This window comes from Callorhinus ursinus, unplaced genomic scaffold (assembly GCF_003265705.2).
Source record: "Callorhinus ursinus isolate GAN/ISIS: 27379988/994484 unplaced genomic scaffold, GSC_fseal_2.0 scaffold9, whole genome shotgun sequence".
Taxonomy (NCBI): domain Eukaryota; kingdom Metazoa; phylum Chordata; class Mammalia; order Carnivora; family Otariidae; genus Callorhinus; species Callorhinus ursinus.
In genome coordinates this window covers 59,984,466-60,004,119 of record NW_027397071.1, presented here as the reverse complement: position 1 = coordinate 60,004,119, position 19,654 = coordinate 59,984,466, and the positions used below count along the sequence as shown (strand labels likewise).

The following is a 19,654-nucleotide window of genomic DNA, read 5'->3' as shown; positions in this document are numbered from 1 at the left end:
ATCTTCATGTTCTTTCCACAAAGCACTCAATTCCATGGGGGCATGTCCCCTCCCCACCCTCTTGATTTCCAGGCTAGAGAGTAATAAGAGCCTCTCCACTTCTTCCTCGGGCTTTAGAAAGCACTTACACCCTAATAGTTTTCTATCTATTATCATTGGAGAAAACAAGAAAGGACTACCAAAACTTTGTTGAGAAGGTATCAAAAACCTTGGTGGACTTCTGACCTTTATCATGCTAAAGATGCCATCACACCCTAATATCCCTTGTTATGGGTGGGACCCAGCAGATGCAATCAGAACCTTGGTAAGCTATTTGCATATGAGAAACTCCAGATAAGATTATCACTAATCTAAAGGTGATCTATTTGATTTCCTTTCCCAGAGGTCTTTTTTGACTTCAGCCCAATCACATTTTTCTTGATATGGAAATACGGAGATCAGCTTTAGAAAAAGTCTATTAAATAGGCATTTTCTAAAAACAATATGCTCCTGGAGAAGAGTTTCCTGATCAAAGACTCATACACTAATAACCTCTAGGAAGGTAACAATAACATTAATAAATTAATGGCCCTGAGAACTCCTGTGACAATGAATCAATTTAACTGTGTAATCCAAACATTTCTCAAACATATTTGAACATGGTTAAGACCCTCTTTTAATAGGTTCAACATTCTGCTAAAATTCCACAGGAAGCAGAAGAGATGTCCATTTACCCCTTCCCTCTTAACTTTACACATTTCCTCACCAAGACCTCAGTCATGCTCCGTTTCTCAGGTGAATCAAATGGCGCAGGAGAAACAGCACGGCAGCCCTGGATTGGAGATCTGATACGCACTGAGCACTTGAAAGAGGACTTTACTGCCATTTGGACCTTAGTCTGTACTTTCTGATTTAGTTCTTCTTTCCAGCCTATCTCTTAATGTGGGCAAGGCATCCCACTACCCCTCAAGCTATAACCACTGCGCTGGTGCCAGCAAGACCCTGCAGGACTGACCCCCAAGACAATGATGGACCTGACTTTACTGCCCACCAGCATGTACACAACCGCCTTTGTCCCATTTTCCTTATACAACCTAAAAGTATTTTCAGCACTTTGTAGAGTCTTTGAGAGGTTAGTCCACTGTCTTCCCGGGGGGTGGCCTCACTGAAATAAACTTTCTTGTTTCACCACCACTCATCTCTCTGCCTTTGGATTTTGTCAGCAGCAAGTGGCCAAACCTCGTCGGTTTGGAACCCCTGGAGCCAGGGGCTCTTGCACCCCTGCACCCTGGCTACACAGATTACGCATAAAGAGCTCTGCTAGCGTTTGTGGGAAATGCAAAGATGAGGAGCCAGATCTCGCCCCTCCCTCAGGAAGTCTGGCTCTTGGCTATTTGGTTCTGTATCTTAAAAGGAACTTGGATTCAAAATCATTGCTACTGGATTCATTTTCAGTCCTAGGGTTCACTTAGATCTTTTCCTCTATGAATATTCCAAGTGGAATAACTTTGAGTATGAGAGACCTGTGCTCAGAATCCAGCTGTGACTGTGTGACCTTAGCCATGACAATTTTAAAATTAAGAGAAGGATGCTTCACTGGCAAACAAACCTAAAACAGCCTTACGGTTTTCTTTGGTGTCTTTGAGGGGGTCTGTAAGGATGACTTCACGGAAGAGCATAGGTTCTTGGACACCCTACTGGATGTTCTCCTTAGAATGGGCGGTGTGGAAGTCTCTTCCTCCTCACTGCCAGAGTCTGAAATCTCTGCTGCCGGCAGAAACTCATCCTCTTCTTGGTCACTTTTACTATTACCTAAAAACCTGAATGGTGGGACACGTTATTTTCTGATATTCAGTATCTAAATAAAAAGCTCCCTGATCGGTCACTGTGGACTAGAGATATTAGAGTCTTTCCTGCAACCAAGTAATATAGGATGTGCTCTGCTTCTTGGGCCCTTGCTACTGTGATGCTCTGCTAAGGGCCTTAATTATATTAAATCCTTCAACAACCCTGTGACTTGTGTATTATCAGTCCCATCTTATAGAAGAGGAAACTGAGGCTTAGAAAGGTGAAGTAACCTTCCCAAGGTTACACAGTATGACAAAGCTCAGGTTAAAATCCAAGTTGCCAGAATCAAAATTCATGCTTTTAGGCACTCCACTAACAGTCTTGCTGGGTGTGAGTAGGGTCCCCGGGAGCCCCCTGAACCCAGGACAGTGTTTCTTGCCCCTTTCAAACTGTGACATTTATGTAGAATTAACATAACCCCAGACATACCAAGTAAAAAGCAAATTTAATGGAATAGCAAATAACAAACAAGAAACATAGGAGGCTTTAAGAGTTGAGATTATGGATATCATAGACAGCAGTGATGAACGTTTCCTGCCTGCTAAGAATAGGCTTACCGAAGCTGCTGCTTAATCCGATTCAAAGTCAAGAGAGAACTCTTCCTACGGATCCGATGTGGGGTAGAGGTAGTTTCATCCTGAGCTTCTGGTTCTTCTGCCTCCCTGCAAGATATCACAGCAAGGTGATGAGAAACAGTTTTGGGCGCTAGGAATCAGCAGCGGGCACCGGAAGTAGTCAGGTAGCCTGACTGGCTCCTACTGTTGTTACAGCTACTTTGGAGGGATTTGGATTTGGAGGGAACTAATCACACTTTGCCAAAAAGTTTATAATTCAAGTCTCACTCAAAACCAAAGATAAAGTTTACATGAAGCTTATTATTCAAATCAGACTCAAGACCTCCCAAGCCAGAGATCAGAATGTACTTCTGCCAGACAGAGCTTCTTGTCCTCTTCCGTTTCTGAGGCATTGATGGATTTACTGTCTAGGCTCAAGGTGAGCAGAAACGCAGCTCTGTATTCAATACAAAGCATCTACCAAGCAAACCTATTATGCACCAGGTGCTGGAGTTGCTGAGCAGGAAATACAGCAATGTGTAATCTCTGTCTTGTCATGACATTATTTGTGCAGCCCATTATTTACAAACATTGTCTCGTGTCAAACTGCAAAGTTTGTTCTAGATGCATTATCTTCTTGTACTTTATGTATTTGAGAATGGTTTCCAATTTAAAAAAACAAAACAAAAAACACTAGGAAAGTGAGTGTTAACATGTGGCAAAGAGCCATAGCAGGGCTGTGAAGCAATCCAGGTTTGGGAAATTATCTCTTAGAGCAGTGATTCCAAAAGGACAGCCAAGTATATCAGAATCATTCAAAGAGCATTTCCAAATGCAGATTCCTGGGCCTAACACTTGGAGATTGATTTGCTACGTCTGGGAAAAGGCTTAGAAATCTGTAATTTGGAAAGGTTCCCGGGTGATGCTACAACAGTCAGATTTGAGACCTGCTGCTCTAACTTGAGCAGCTGTGTCCCACACATGTCACATCACCTAAAGGAGCTCAGTTTGCTCTGTGGGAGGCAGGGTAACGCCCCAGTCACCTCTTTTTGATGTTTTCCGGTTTCAGAACCACGGAAGGCACCGCCGAGGATTTCCAGCCCCCTTTGATAGGGGTAAGTGTTCTTTCCTCACTAGTCTCTGTGGTTTTCAAGGCTGGGACTCGGGTTCTCAGGATCCTGTGACAGTCAGGTGATGCCTTCTTGTTATCCTTGGCACATGAGCTTTGAATCTCTCCAGTTTTCTGTAGGGCTTTCAGAGCTGGAGACAAGGTATGAAGTCCATCAGGCTGAGACCTCTTAGTAGGTGAGGTGATCTCAGAGAAGGCCACTTTTCGTTTACTTCTTCCGGGAGAATCCAACAAGGCCCCTGAATTCTGCTGGGAAATCCTAGTGCTGGGTGTCCTAGGGAGACCTAATCAAAGAGAAATCACCTCAGACAATGTATGAATTTTATAATAAGCACTATACACAATCTCAATCTCATTAGAGCTAAATTCATCCATTGAAGTTATACAAACACATAAGTTGCCCATATATATTAAAAAAAAAAAAAGAAAAGGAGTGCTGCCTCATTGTATTCTAGGGCCAGTTACTTTATTTTTTTATTATTATTTTTTTGAGAGAGAGACAGAGATAGCACACATGTATGAGCAGGGGGGAGGGGCAGAGGGAGGGGAAGAGAGAGAGAATCTTAAGCAAGCTCCATACTCAGCACAGAGCCCAATGCAGGGCTCGATCTCACAACCCTGAGATCATGACCTGAGCCAAAATCAAGAGTCAGACATTTAACCAACTGAACCACCCAGGCGCTCCATGAATTGCTCATATTTTTAATTGCTCCAAGCTAGCTAGCTTTCTTTCCCCAAGCTAGCTTGCTTTTTAGATTTTTTATCTCTCCTAAATTTCAGGGTGATTTTCCTAGTTAGAACCATAAGTCAACTGTTAAATCAGCTTTTGTGGATAAATGTTCAGCAATTTCCCTGAAGTAATCTACCAAAAGAATGCTTAACCAGGGATGATACTGCAAGCCCTCAGCCCCCACTCAACAGCATCTGAAAGAATTTCTATCAGTCGCTCCGTTTGAGTAGCAAGACCTAGATTTTTTTTTAACTCAGATTCTATCTGCCAATAGAGAAGAGATGAATCCCCGGAGGCAATCAAATGGGTTCTGTGAATACACAGACCCACATCTGGATTTGTCCCTCTCACCATGACAAAGGTACCAGGAACCCAGTCATTCATTCAGATATCAATGTAAAGCTGTAAAACTGGAAGGGTATGTCCCAGGTGATAGGAGAAAACAAAAAATTGAGACTCAATCCTGGTCCCCATCCATAAGACACTTTAGTCTAACAGGGGAGATGATGCACATCAATGTCTATAATATGAAGTAAAGGGGTGCCTGGGTGGCTCAGTTGGTTATTAAGCAACTGCCTTAGGCTCAGGTCATGATCCCGGAGTCCCAGGATCGAGTCCCACATTGGGCTCCCTGCTCAGCAAGGAGCCTGCTTCTCCCTCTGACCCTCCCCCCTCTCATGTACTCTCTCTCTCTCTCATTCTTGCTCTCTCAAATAAATAAATCTTTATAATATGAAGCAAAATTGTCCTAAAGCACCTAAGTGCTAATAAATATGGCTTTTGAGGTAGACCTTGAAAAAAGGACAAGATTCCAACAGAGTTGAAAGGGGAGGGGGGAATATAGAGGGAGAATAGATGAGATGGATGAGAGTGAAGGCAACAAGGCAGGAAAGCACTGGGCACAGAGGCATTTACTTTAGTCACAGCATGTGGTTATGTTGGGATTAGCTGCAGATAAAGTGAAGAAAGTCATCTAGCACCAACGTGGAGACTATGAGGGTAACTCATGTCTAGATTAATATAAAAATGTCCTAATGTCCTGGTCTCCCTCATACTTCATTTTCCCCTTTCTGTTAAAAACAATTAATCTAAAACATTTTCATCATATCCTCTCTCCTCTAGTTACATAACTGTGTCAAGTCCAGATTTCTTACCCTAACTCTCAAGGTCCTGTAAAATCAATAGTCAAAAAATAATGCCATTTATTTCTAAAAGGTGATGTTGCCAATTATTTCTTTAGTAATCTTTTGGTATTTCCCAGTGTTTTACATGTTTATATTCAGCTCCTAAATACCCATTATACTAAGGAGCTATCAAGAACACAGATAACTTATACCCAAAAAACTTGGCACATACACAAAGAATTCAGAAAGACTAATTATATATAATAGGATGAGAATGAGCTCTCAAACTGCCATGGAGTGGCTTCACATACATTATAAGTGAAAAAAGTATGATGAAAAGGATATATCCAGTATGCTACTCTATTGGATAAGAAAAATAAAATTATATGCATGTTTGTGCATGTCTGTGTGTGTATACATATGTATCTGCTCATTTTTGCAAAAAACACAGAAAAAATAAACCAGAAACAAAATTGATTACCTACAAAAATGGAACAGAAACGGGGTACAAAGGCAAAGAAAGGAATGGGGCTTCTCTAAGTACACTTTTATTTTTTTAAGATTTTATTTATTTGTCAGAGAGAGAGCACAAGCAGGGGGAGCATGGCAGGCAGAGGGAGAAGCAGGCTCCCCGCTGAGCAAGGAGCCCAAGGTGGGACTTGATCCCAGGACCCTGGGGTCATGACCTGAGCTGAAGGCAGACGCTTAACCGACTGAGCCACCCAGGCATCCTGAGTATGCTTGTTTTAAATAGCTTTGAATCTTATTTTAATGTTTCACATGCTTAAAAATTAACCAAAGATGGGAGAGGCCCTAAAATTAAATAGAAATAAAAGAACATAACTGCATATCACCAATGATATAACCATCATTGGAAAAAAAGCAATTAAATTTACTCCCTCAGTGGAATATAATCTAAAGGCATAGAGAACTGCAAATAAATTCTGAACTTTAGTTGGTAAGTGAACTACTGGACTGGGATAGCAGTTGGTGAACTACTTTGTGTCTATTAGGATTGCTCCTGGGAGCCAGGGTTCTTCTTGAAGAAGGGAGATACAACTACGGAATACAGGAGGGAGGGGAAGAACCCTATGGTACAGATGAGAAGTATCGGTATGAATTTAAGAGTTTTAAAATATTTATTTCTTATCTCTTCCACTAAGGATCCAAAAGCAATGTCACCTTAGTAGTAAAGCTTTCGAAGTTACAGGGCTCAACATTACTAGTCATTAGGGAACAATAATGCAACACTGACATACCACCTCACATCCATTAGGATGGCTACTATCAAACACAACAAGAGTTGGTGAAGAGGGGGGAAATAGGAACCCTTGTGCACTGTTGATGAAAATGTAAAATGATGCAGCTGCTGTGGAAAGTAGCATGGTGGTTCCTAGAAAAATTAAAACTATAACTATCGTATGACCCAGCAATTCCACTTCTGGGTATATACTCAAAATGAAAGCAGAGACTTGAGCAGATACTTGTACACCCATGTTCATAGCAATAATAGTCACAGTAGCCCAAGTGTCTACTGACAGATGAACAGATAAACAAAATATGGTATATATGTACTATGGACCATTATTCAGCCTTAAAAAGAAATTTTACCTCGAATAGCCAAAGCAATCTTGAGAAAGAAGAACAATGCTGGAGGCATCAAAGTCCCTGATTTTAAACTATATTACAAACCTACAGTAATCAAAACAGTATGGTACTGGCATAAAAAACATACACATAGATCAGTGGAACAGAATAGAGACCTAAAATAAACCCACCTACACAGTCAATTTACAAAAAAGCAACCAAGAATATACAATAGGGAAAAGACAGTCTCTTCAATAAATGGTGCTGGGAAAAGTGGACAGCCACATGCAAAGAAAAAAAAAATGAAAGACCAACTGTCTTACACCATATACAAAATCAACTCAAAATGGATTAAAGATTTGAATATAAGACCTGAAACCATAAAATTCCTAGAAGAAAACCTACACAGTAAGTTCCTTGACACTGGTCTTGGAGATGATTTTTTGGATCTGAAACCAAAAGCAAACACAACAAAAGCAAAAATAAACAAGTGGGACTGTATCAAACTAAAAAGTTTCTGCACAACAGAGGAAACCATCAACAAAATGAAAAGGCAACCTACTGAGCAGGAGAAAATATTAAGAATCATTTCTCTGATAAGGGTTAATATCCAAAATATATAAAGAACTCATACAATTCAATAGCAAAAAACCAAACAAGCAGATTAAAAAAATGGGCCAAAGATCTGAATAAACATTTTCCCAAAGACATACAGATGGTCAACAGGTACATGAAAAGATGCTCAGTGTCACTTATAATCAGGGAAATGCAAATCAAAACCACCACGAAATAACAACTTACACTTATCAGAATGGCTATTATCAAAAAGATAAGTGTTGGTGAGGATATGGGAAAAAAAGGAAACCTCATGCACTGTTGGTGGGAATGTAAATTGGTATAGCCACTGTGGACAACAGTATGGAGGGTCCTCAAAAATATTAAAAACAAATATTATACAATCCAGCAATTCTACTTTTGTGTATTTATCTGAGGAAAATGAAAACACTAATTTGAAAAGATATGCACCCACTTGCGGCATTATATACAATAGCCAAAATATGGAAACTTGCAGTGTTTATTAAAGAATGAATGGATAAAGGGGTGCCTGGGTGGCTCAGTCGTTAGGCGCCTGCCTTCGGCTCAGGTCATGATCCTGGCGTCCTGGGATCGCGTCCCACATCAGGCTCCCTGCTCGGCAGGAGGCCTGCTTTTCCCTCTCCCGCTCCCCCTGCTTGTGTTCCCTCTCTCGCTGTCTCTCTGTCAAATAAATAAATAAAATCTTTAAAAAAAAACAACAAAAAAAAGAATGAATGGATAAAGATAAACACACACACACAGAGGAATATTTTTTAGCCAAAAAAGGAATAAAATTCTACCATTTGCACAACATGGATGGACCTTGCGTACATTACACCAAGTGTAAATGAAGTAAGTCAGACAGGACAGAGAAAGACAAATACTGTATGATCTCACTTACATGTGGAATCTAAATTTTAAAGATTTTATTTATTTGTTTGTCAGTGAGAGAGAGAGCACAAGCAGAGAGTGCAGCAGGCAGAGGGAGAAGCAGATTCCCCACTGAGCAAGGAGCCCAATGCAAAACTCGATCCCAGGATGCTGAGATCATGACCTGAGCTGAAGGCAGATGTTTAAACAACTGAGCCACCCAGGCATCCCTAGAATCTAAACAAACAAAAAAACAAGCTTATAGATACAGAGAACAGATAGGTGATCTCCAGTCAGGGGGTCAGTGAAGTGGATAAAGGCAGTCAAAATGTACTAATTCCCAGTTACGAAATAAGTCATGACGATACAGTGTGCATGGAGTTATAATGGCAACTATAGTTGAGAATACTGTTATTGAACACCTGAAAGTTGCTTAAAGTAAATCCTAAAAGTTCTCACCTCAAGAAAAAAATATTTGTAACTATGTATGGTGACAGATGTCAACAACTTATTATGTAGTATACCTGAAACTAATATGATGTTATAATCATTCCACTTAAATGAGGTATCTAGAGTAGTCAAATTCAGGAAAACAGAATGGTGGTGGTTACCCGGGGATGGGGGATGGAGAAATGGGAAGTTATGGTCTAATGGTTGCAGAGTTTCCGTTTCAGAAGATGATGGGGATGGCTGTACAAAAATGTGAATGTATTTAATGCCACCTAATTGTACACTTAAAAATGACTAAAATGGTAAATTTTATGTTATGTGTATCTTTTTTTTTTTAAAGATTTTATGTATTTATTCATAAGATACAGAGAGAGAAAGAGGCAGAGGGAGAAGCAGGCTCCCTGCTGAGCAGGGAGCCCGATGGGGGACTCGATCCCAGGACTCTGGGATCAGGACCTGAGCCGAAGGCAGACACTTAACCATCTGAGCCACCCAGGCGTCCTGTTATGTGTATTTCAACATGCGTCCGCTCAGTACCTGGCCTGCTGGGGCACTAACTCGATACAATGGCACCTGTTAATATTTTATCATATTCCTTTAGTCTCAGTATTGCCCACTGTGACCCATCTCACACATACCACTGAGCTCCAGTCTCTTCTTTGCCTTTGGGGTGACAGGATGGGAAGGAGTTCGGCGAGATTTGGAGGTAGAGTGCCTTGATTCAATCCTTTTGATCGCATGCTCTGCTGTGGTCCAAGAAGGGCTTCCTAGGCCCTTAGTCTTGGCTCCCACAGGCTTCTGGTGCCTAGGACTGCCTTCTTGTGGCTGATCAAACTCTGCAAAGAGTTCTGGGGCTAGTGGTCTGAATGTCTTCTCATTCCAGGATAGTTTCACAAAGAGCGTCTTCTCATTTTTCGGACCCATAGGTATCACTTCATCTGGGCCTAAAGCTACTACCTGAATAGGAAGAAGTGAGAACCAAATGAGCCAAGGGATGCTTCATGAGAGCTATGATTAAAAAGCATTTACGTCTGCATCCTTACCTGGAATGTCACTCTTCCCAAACTAAAGAGGCATAGATACGGCATATTTCCAGATTCCTAGCTATGAGGTATGATATCCATACCCCACGTTGCTTCCTTTCCCAGTCCAATCTATTCACTCATACCAAATTTCTCCACAACTTCTCTAAGCATGCTCCCCTGCTCAAGTCTGTAATGGCTTCTTGCTACAGCAAGATCTGATTATTACTCTGGTCTTTGGTGCCTTCGAAAATCTGGCCCCACTTTACTTCCTGAGTGCTCAGTACATCTTCCAAATGGACTTCCATCATTTTTTGAGCTTGGCTAGTCACAGTCCTGCTCATCTCCCCTACCATGCTCCTGCCTGAATACCCTCTTCCCTCTCTGCCTTTCTAAAGTGACCCTTCAACCTCTATATCTACCTTTTGCTCCTTCACTCATTTAACTCAGAGACAAATTATTTTGAGGCATATGTTATGCTGGGCTCATAAACTGGAAAAATCTGACTGGTCATACCAGACCTAACTCTCTCTGCCCTACTGTTAAACCAAACTTGGGACCACACTTCATATCATTATATAATCCCCTAATTTGGGGGCCTGAAGTAGCTCAAGAAATAACCTGTATCTTGGTCTCCAAACCAGTGTCTCCATTCATCCTACAGTTCACTGGAAACTGATTTATCACAAAATCCCATAATATAAGTTTGCCCTTAACAACTAACTCTCTTTGTACTGATCTACTCAAGGTGAAGTCCTCATTTAAGCAAGTGTACCCAGCCTCACAATGTTTTGTGCCTGCCACAATCACAGCTAAATATAATTAATTTCCCACTGAGATTCATTTGCTAATTCCTGCTCATCCCTCGGGTCACAACCTAAATGTCACTTCCTCCAGGAGGTTCCTAACACATGGTAAGTGTTCTTGATAAATATTTGTTGAGATGAAGTAGGCAGCAAGCAGAAAAGATGACAAACAGGAAAAAGTTCATTTCCGTGGGGTAAATTAGAGCCAGTAATGTTTCTGAGGTCATGCAGTTTAGGAGGCAGCCAGAAATAACCTTCAAAATAGAACCTGAGTATCAAGGCATCACTTACCTGCACGTGGTCAATGATGGTCTCAGCACTAATGTTGCTGTTACAGGCAGGGTAATCATACCAAAATATCTCCTGTGCAGCAGGCTTCCGGCCCAGCAAATGCCGTTTACTGACAGGAACTTCACAGAATCGGATAAACCACTGTACTCGAGCACGTTTCTTAGAATAAGGTTCAGAATCTAGGAGGGATAGGTGAAAAAAGGAGGTGTAAGAAAATGCAAGATCATTTTGCTAAGGACTTCATATGTGCCAGACACTGCTAAGCACTTGATTGATAATACTTGATTAACATTATTTTTAAATCCTCACATTAACCCTATAAGGTAGGTACTATGGCTGTCTCCATTTTACAGGCAAAGTAATCAAGTTACAGGGACCTTACAAAATTTGTCAAAGGTCACAGGACCAACCAGCAGCAATCTGACGCCACCCAGCACCCATGTCCTTCTCACTTTGCTCCAGTTCCTAATGAGGCTAGCAGTCATTAGAGAAATTACAAAAGGCATTTGAGAGAAATTCTAATCACAGGCACTGAACACATCTTGCAAATTAGTGATTATAAAGAAGCCACCAAAAAGCAGCAAAACAAAATCCTGGCAAAAATTAGAGCATCAGCTACTGAGGGGACTTCTGACAAACATACACTTGCAATTTTTAGCTTTATCTTTACAATATACCGTTAACATCACACCGTACCAGCATTAGGTCCAAGTGAAAGAACATACACTCATTAGCGCCAACATCATCATCACCTCTTCTCTTCCCCGGCTCTCTTCAGAGAAAGACTGAAGCCATCCAATGGAGCACCACACAAAGACTCCAAAATCTATACACAAAGGCCGTATCTCAAATACAAAGCCCACAGTGCTGATGTGCTCCCCCTGGTGGCTGTTCCTTTGATGAGGTTTTCCTCCCTACTTGTCAAATATCCTTCCTATCTCTGTAATGTAAAACATCTTCATCCACTCACCCTATCAGTTCCTTCTTTTAGGCATACAAACTGCTGCAGGTATAACTGCCACATCATTCCCCTCCTAGCTTTTGGAAGACACAGTTTAGTGTAGTTTCCATTATCTTTCTTCTTCATCCTCCTTTTAGAACTCTGTCCCTTTCCCACCTTCCTGCACTCTTCTCTGCTTTGCAAAGGGTTAAAAGCTCAGAAAATCAGTTGAGGGCTGTGAATGCAGACATGCAGGCTCTACCTTCCCTTTTGTTCCTCCAGCATTAGAGGCAGTAATGGCTTTCTGGACCTACTGAGCTCTGGGAAATACCACCTTTTGTTCTTCCAGCCTTTTCAACACTATGCACAGGTCCCCATGGGTAAAACACCTAAAGTGTTTTTGTGTTCCTGACTGAACATCAACTGATACACCTTCCCAATCCAGCTTACCTCCTCCCTTGTAAAGAAGTTACACTTGCAAAATCCATCACTAACTTTCTCATGTTAAAATTAAAAGACAAGTCTGGGGGTGCCTGGGTGGCTCAGTCAGTTAAGCGTCTGCCTTCAGCTCAAGTCATGATCCTGGGGTCCTGGAATCGAGCCCCTCTGTAGGGCCCCTGCTCAGCAGAGTCTGCTTCTCCTTTGCCCACTGACCCTCCCTCCCCACTCACTCACTCTCAAATAAATAAATAAAATATTAAAAGGAAAAAAAAAAGACAAGTCTGTATTATAGTGCAAATAGCCTATTTCTCCCCCAACTTCCTCATGCTAAAATTAAAACAAGTCTGTATGATAGTGCAAATCACCTATTTTTTTCTTCCCCCTTCTTCTTGAATTCATCCTTTGTCCATTCCAAAAATCCTGCCTTAATGACCATTTTAACCCACTCCTAAAAATAATGGCAAAGCTAAATTCTTGAATCCCCCCAATGCCACTTTTACCCAATACTGCTCTAATGAGTAAAGAAGTTTACTAAGTGTAAGAGGGTTCACCCAGTGCTTAAATGACCCCACATCAGAGTCTAGGGCTCACACCCTATATGATGCTGTGAACAGAGAAATCAGCAATCAGAAATCTTGCAGCTCCCAATTGTTCATGATAAGGAATGGTTTTCATTCCAGCCCCAAACTTACCATCTTGAAATAGTTCAACCAATTTAGCAACATACGGATTTTCATCATCATCCCCTTCAATCAACACAAACTGTCCAACTTGGATGTGAATCTCAGTCAGACCACCTTCCATTTTGACATTCATTTCTCTAGGATGGAGAGAAACATGTTAGGAAATCACTTAGGGTGGGCCAAGCTTTTCAAACCCTCTGGGCAAATGAAAGTGCTTTCCAACTGGAAAATCTCCTAAATAGTATCTCTTTGATGACCAAGTCTCCTACTAGGAAACCAGTTCACCCATAAAGTCATATGCAAGAAGAAATGAAATGGGTTGAATGAATGGTTTTAGTGTGAATGGTTAATCCAGAGGCCTTAAAATGAACCCTAATCTCTCTCAGTTATTGACAAAGAACAAAGGCTTCCCAAAGCATGAAAGCTGCCCAATAACAGTATCAAAATTTTCAGAGACCTCTAGGGCTGAGAGGACATAGGAACAATGGCGAATTCTACCGTTATCATGCAGAAATACAAAGAAACCACTTTAAATAAATACAGCATCATCATACATACCAAATTTTATTAACTTGACATGTCTTCCTCTATCACTGCTATATTTATGCTATCATCCTGTATCAAATAAAACCCCTCCTTATAATCCATTCATATTTATTGTCCCTTAATTCTCAATCTGTAGTAACTAGAACAGGCTGGATACAAGTAATTAACAATTTAGTATGGAGAAGCTGTTATTTCCACGACAACCAACAGAGTCCATCACTCACTTGTAGGTGTGGTAGCGTAGTTTTTGATCCAACAATGGCTTGCCAACCCACGAATAAGTCTGTCTGGTCTTCAGCCTTGTGGGGTAGTATGCCATGGCTCCTGTGTAAAAGTCACTACTCTGAGTTAACATGACAATGCTCTGATGGATTCTAGCACACAGTCCTGACTTCAATGAGTTCAGCCTTCTCTTTTGCCCCTGCTACATTCCCACAGATTTTAGAAAACATTTTCTTTGAGGAAAGTCAAGCTTTATTAAGACTGAACATGGACAATTTAGTATCATCTACATATATCTTGTACTATGCCTTACCTCTTCTTATGCAGGGTCAATATGTAGGAAAAGAAACTAAATTTTTAGAAGTACCTACTAGCTGCAAGGCAGCTAGTTAGTATTAAACATCTGTTAGTATTAAACATCTAACAACTTGAAACTAAAAGACAGTGATACATGATTGTAAGTATCTTTTAAAAAAAAAAAGATTTTATTTATTTATTTGACAGAGACACAGCGAGAGAGGGAACATGAGCAGGGGGAGTGGGAGAGGGAGAAGCAGGCTTCCCGCGGAGCAGGGAGCCCGAGGCGGGGCTTGATCCCAGGACCCCAGGATCATGACCTGAGCTGAAGGCAGACACTTAACGACTGAGTCACCCAGGTGCCCCTGTAAATATCTTCATAACACTTGTAATAGAGATAGGGATAAAATATCAATGCACTAAAGGACAACTAATAGTGTGAAGAGCCAAGAGATGGAGCCAGAGAGACTACTGCAAGTTAGAGGACCAGGTCTTGTGGCTGTTCAGGTAGCAAAGGCTTCCTACAGGGGCTTTCTGAACTGAATATTGAAGAGTAAGTAGCTACTGATAAGATAAAATTTATTTTTTTATTTTTTAAAAAGATTTTATTTATTTGACAGAGACAGAGAGCACAAGCAGGGGGAAAGGCAGGCAGAGGGAGAGGGAGAAGCAGATTCCCCGCTGAGTAAGGAGCCCGATGTGGGGCTCAATCCCAGGACCCTGGGATCATGACCTGGGCCAAAGGCAGATGCTTAACCAACTTAGCCACCCAGGCGCCCCTGATAAGATAAAATTAAGTGAGGGATTCCAAGGGATAGAGGAAAAAACATGCAAGAGGCATTTAAGGGAACAGCAATGGGTTTTATCAAGTGTATCATTACACTTACATTAAAGACAAAAACAAAACCACTCTGGCAGTTGAAAGGGGTATTTTCCTTTGCAGCTGACAGGCCCCAGCTATCAATGATTATGAGTAGCTGAAAAGAAATTCTTGTATTAAAGTATATGGGGAAAACAAGAGACACTTTTACTGACAAAAACAAATGTGAATGAAAAATCCAAGCATATCTGACAAGCCTCTTTACAATTTGAAAACTGCAATCTATTAATCTTAATAATAATGCCAATTTATTATCTTAAGTTTAAGTAATTAAGATAATAAATCTTTTCTCTAAATTAAATGCTGTTTTTATGGAGCTAAAATTTGACAAAATCAGGGTTAAAGAATTTTTTTCTTTAATCCGTCTGACAGAATTACTCTGAATTACTGATAGATGGACCAATAATTTCAGTCTGTGTTGAAAACAACAGAACTTTACTAGCATATTGACATCCTGATTAAACAAGCTTGTTTCCTGAAGTTCAATAGCATTATGTCCTATTCTCTACTTGGGAACATTCTGACCTAGAAGATTTTCTGCTTTTAAAAAAGGTATTTTTTAGCACACTTTGAGGAAACTAGCAAAAAGAAAAAAGTCATGAGTAAATACACAGCTTAGAAATGATGCCTGTATGATTGCTTTAAAGAACATTAAGAGTACTATATAATTCACAACATGGTAGTATTAAAATCAATCTAATTTTAATTAAGTACATCACAGAAATGAACAAAGAGCAAAGACTCATGAGTCAAAACAAATAAAAAATTTGTGCTCCAGTAAAAAATGAATTTGGATTCGTTATATCCAATAAGCTTTTGGTAAAAGTAAGTGTCTGAATCTCAGTAAGTGTTCGAGGAAATACATAACACTAACTTACCTTACAATAGATATTCCTTTAAATGGATGATCTAACACGGTACCGTCAGAAGTAAACTTGCAATTTTTCACCTTTCCACAACGTAATCAAGCAAAATAGGCTACGGAGAGAACAGAGAGAACAAAAGATGCAAGTCAATTACTCACTAAACTGCCATTTTAAAAAGAACTGGAGTATCACTTAGAGTGCTTTGTAGCAAACTGGTTATCTCCCAGAAAACTGTCTACAATTCCTGAATAATCTAATTGTAGGACAAATGGCCTGATTTGTCACTTTGACTATGATACTTGACTATACTGAAACAATAATTTCATTTTTTCAAACCCCAAATCAGCAAACAGAAGGATTACCGCCATACCTCTAAGGTACTCATGTATACCTAAGAGGGGGGAAAAAAAAAATCCATGCTCTCAAATCTTTTAAATCCAGAAGTTATTTAAGCTTACTAAAGCAGGCATCCTCCCTCAAAAACCAACCCAAGATAAAATTTAACATTCCCTTTCTAGGAGATCATGAGCTGTGTTCAATGAGACCAGTACATGGACACATATGCACAAGGGTGAGTGATTTACCCTAGGCTGAGCAAGCAGGGATATTGCAAGACTATCTGGGCTTGGACATAAAACCTGCCTCACTCTGGTCTATCACTCTGCTCCAGGCCTGGTTTTCCAAACCTCCAGACCAAAGTTGTTGGTGCCCTCAGACTTAATACACCATTGCTGTTCTCTCTTGCATATCTTTTCAGGGATGGCTCGGGTCTCAGCCCCAATAAAACTTTCTCAGATAGGCCTTCACTGATACCCAATGGAAATTTACCCTCCCACCACCTTATACTGTCCCTCAGGGTCATATTCCATTATACCACCCTATGATCAAAGCAATAAGCATTATATTACTTTCTTATTTATTGTACTTCCTACATTAGAATGTTAACTTCCAAAAAGCACGGATCTTGGGACCTTGTCTATCTTGTTCGTAACCGCATTCCCAGAGCTTAGGTTAGGACTTGGCATAAAATAGGTGAATGAATAAATGAATGAAAAACAAACTGGTTTTAAAAGTCATTAGGACAGGGGCCGCTGGGTGGCTCAGTCGGTTAAATGTCTGCCTTCGGCTCAGGTCATGATCCCAGGGTCCTGGGATCTCCTTCTGCCCCTCCCCCTGCCTGTGCTCTTTCTGTCAAATGAATAAATAATCTTCAAAAAAAATCATTAGGACAGTATCAAGTGTGGTAAGGACATAGAACAACTAGAACCCTCATACACTGCTGTAAGGCATGTCAATTGGTAAAACCACTTTGAAAAATGGGCTGTATCTACTAAAGCGGCACATCCCATGACTCAGCAATTCCAACACAATATACCCAACAGAAAAACATACATACCATCAAAAGACATGAACCAAAATGTTCATAGCAGCACTATACAGCAATGAAATTAAACCAACTACAACTGCACATATGGTGAAAATCTCAAAAAATACCAATGAGCGAAAGAAATCAGACACCAAAAGAAATCATACTATATTGATTCCATTCATATAAAGCTTAAAAATAGGTTAAAAGTAAGCCATGGTGTTAGAAGTCAGAACAGAAGGTAACCTAAGTGACTAACACAGTGGGGAAGGGACATGTTTCTGGGATGCTGGTCAAGTTTCTTGATCTGGAAGCTGGTTACACAGTTATGTTCTCTTTAAGAAAATTCCTTGACCTGTACATTTCTGATATGTGCACTTGTCGGTATAGTTATTTTTCAATGAAAAGTTCAAAAAATAATAATTAAGAATCCTTCCACAGAGGCAGCATAAGGATGTCAAGCCTCTTTGTACTGTTACCGCACTTTCTTACCTTCAACCCAGCATTTCATCTCACCCACCATTAGCAGAGAGATTACCCAAGAGGGATGATGAATGGGGTGGAAAGGCAGGCCTGACTTGGTGGAGCAAAGGCTTTGGCTTCTAGGAGATAACCACCACAGGCTCTCAATTGTTGCAGATACCAGAAATCTAGAACATACACACCACCCAGTGCAGGGTGCCACACCCAAGGAAAATATAAGGGAGTTGCGGTAAAAATGATAGCAGGTATGTACTGAGTCAATACGACAGAAGGTGGAGCCAAAACTCTATACATTTATCTCATTTAATCCTCAAAATAATCCTAGTACAATGCTAGTACATACTAAGTGTACAACACCTCTCAATAATAAATATTTGCTGAATGAAAGGTAAGTGCTATTAGCACTTCAAAATGATTAACTTGTCCCAATGTTACACAAGATGGTACAGCCTTAATTCGAACCCTGAGCAGCCAGGATTCCAATGATTCTAAACCTTACAACACAACACCTATGTGAAAGCGGATAATGTTAATTGCCTGAGAGAACTTGCTTCTGGTGAGCTTACTACAGTAAGTCAGGCTTCCCAGCCACTAACTGGGAAATCAAATGGACCTCAATTTCCTTACCCACAAAATGGATATAATAATAGAATCTTCCTTTTATTCAACCACTATATATTAATCACCCATTGTGTGCCACGCACTATTCTTGGATTAAGTGAGAAAATGCAAAATGGCAAATTCACTTCTTCACTCCCTTAAACCCTTGCATTTATTTGTAAGAGACAGAGGATCTTTAAAAAAAAATTTGAGGAATGTTGGGAAACTCGCATACAATTCACACCAAAATTTTGCACTTAATTTCGGGGAATTCATAAACCTTCTAACATCCACATATTGCCCTCTGTCTCGTTAAAAACTGTTGCAGACTTGGTAAACCGTGCTCTCACATCAGAAACCTCCGCTGGCATTCACAAGTACCCAATAACAGCAGGGAAGAGGGTACCATTTTTAAAGACTACTAAAATCGAAAACTGACATATCTAATCATCGCAGTTTCGTAGCCCAGGATAAGAATCTCACATCTCATGCTTCTAAGTCCAGTGCTTTTTCCAACTATGAAAATCAAAAGGCGCTCCTACTCTGGGGTTAGACTTAAGGAAGTAGAACACATGCCATTAGACTTCGCTCCTAGAAAGAAGGTGGATCAGAGTCCCGCAATTAAGAGCAGCTCACCTGGGGCGGGAAGCTTGGGTGGAAGCCAGGCCTCTTATTCACAAAAAGCGACCTAGACAAGGCTCTCTGGGCTCAACTGTTACATCCGTAAAATGGGGTACTAACTTCTGCTGTTCTGCCTTCCCTGTGGTGCTTGGTTCACGACGCCCCAAAGAAGGAAAAGACGGAAAAGCTTCCCAAGGGTAAAGCAAATAGGAGGGATGGTTAAGATCATTAATGAGACTCTCAGGGCGCTGAGGGCAAGAAGGCTCACGCTTCTCCGCTGTTGGCTTCCGGTTTCCCCAACTGCAAACTCCCAGTCCCTGGCGGAGCGGGAAGCCTTTTACAAATCGGGATGTGAAAAAGAAAAATGCTCCTAATGGGCTTAGAACAGTGGTACTTAACAGGCGCTTTGTAAATAATCTTCTGAATGAATCAATGACTGAGTCCACAGAGAACTTCTCCAGTCTCCCCGGCCCAGATCCCCCTCCAGCCTCGGAATGCCACACTCACCGGGCGCTGAAGCCCTCTGTTCCCACCGTCTCAGCTCCAGGAGTTCGTGGAGCCGCAGCAACTCTAACCTGCCCCAGCTGAACTCCTCTTACAGCCACAGGCCGCACGCCGGAGCCAAAGCGGGCGCCCAGCTAGGAAAGAAGGTGGAGAAAAGAAATTTTCGCGCCAAACGTCGTGGCTCCGCCCCCAGGCTGTCCCTACGTTACGACACCAGCCAGCCCTCAGCCCCGCCCACC

General features: G+C 41.1%; 1 protein-coding gene across 4 annotated transcripts in view; it reads right to left on the bottom strand.

Moving 5' to 3' along the window:
* The window catches only part of ORC1 (origin recognition complex subunit 1), a 30,668-nt gene that overhangs the window by 10,856 nt on the left and 158 nt on the right, over positions 1-19,654 (bottom strand). The window contains exons 2-10 of one of the 4 annotated variants that reach the window (XM_025871616.2): positions 19,419-19,549; positions 15,854-15,953; positions 13,801-13,914; positions 13,040-13,167; positions 10,967-11,145; positions 9,486-9,804; positions 3,425-3,794; positions 2,385-2,489; positions 1,604-1,799 (exon numbers count right to left, since the gene is read on the bottom strand). In XM_025871616.2, coding sequence (XP_025727401.1) covers positions 1,604-1,799; positions 2,385-2,489; positions 3,425-3,794; positions 9,486-9,804; positions 10,967-11,145; positions 13,040-13,167; positions 13,801-13,895 — 1,392 coding nt within the window. In that variant the 5' untranslated portion in view covers positions 13,896-13,914; positions 15,854-15,953; positions 19,419-19,549. Of the gene's footprint in view, positions 1-1,603; positions 1,800-2,384; positions 2,490-3,424; positions 3,795-9,485; positions 9,805-10,966; positions 11,146-13,039; positions 13,168-13,800; positions 13,915-15,853; positions 15,954-19,418; positions 19,590-19,654 lie in introns of those variants that run through there. The other 3 variants (XM_073896752.1, XM_025871615.2, XM_073896753.1) reach the window with 3 other exon arrangements.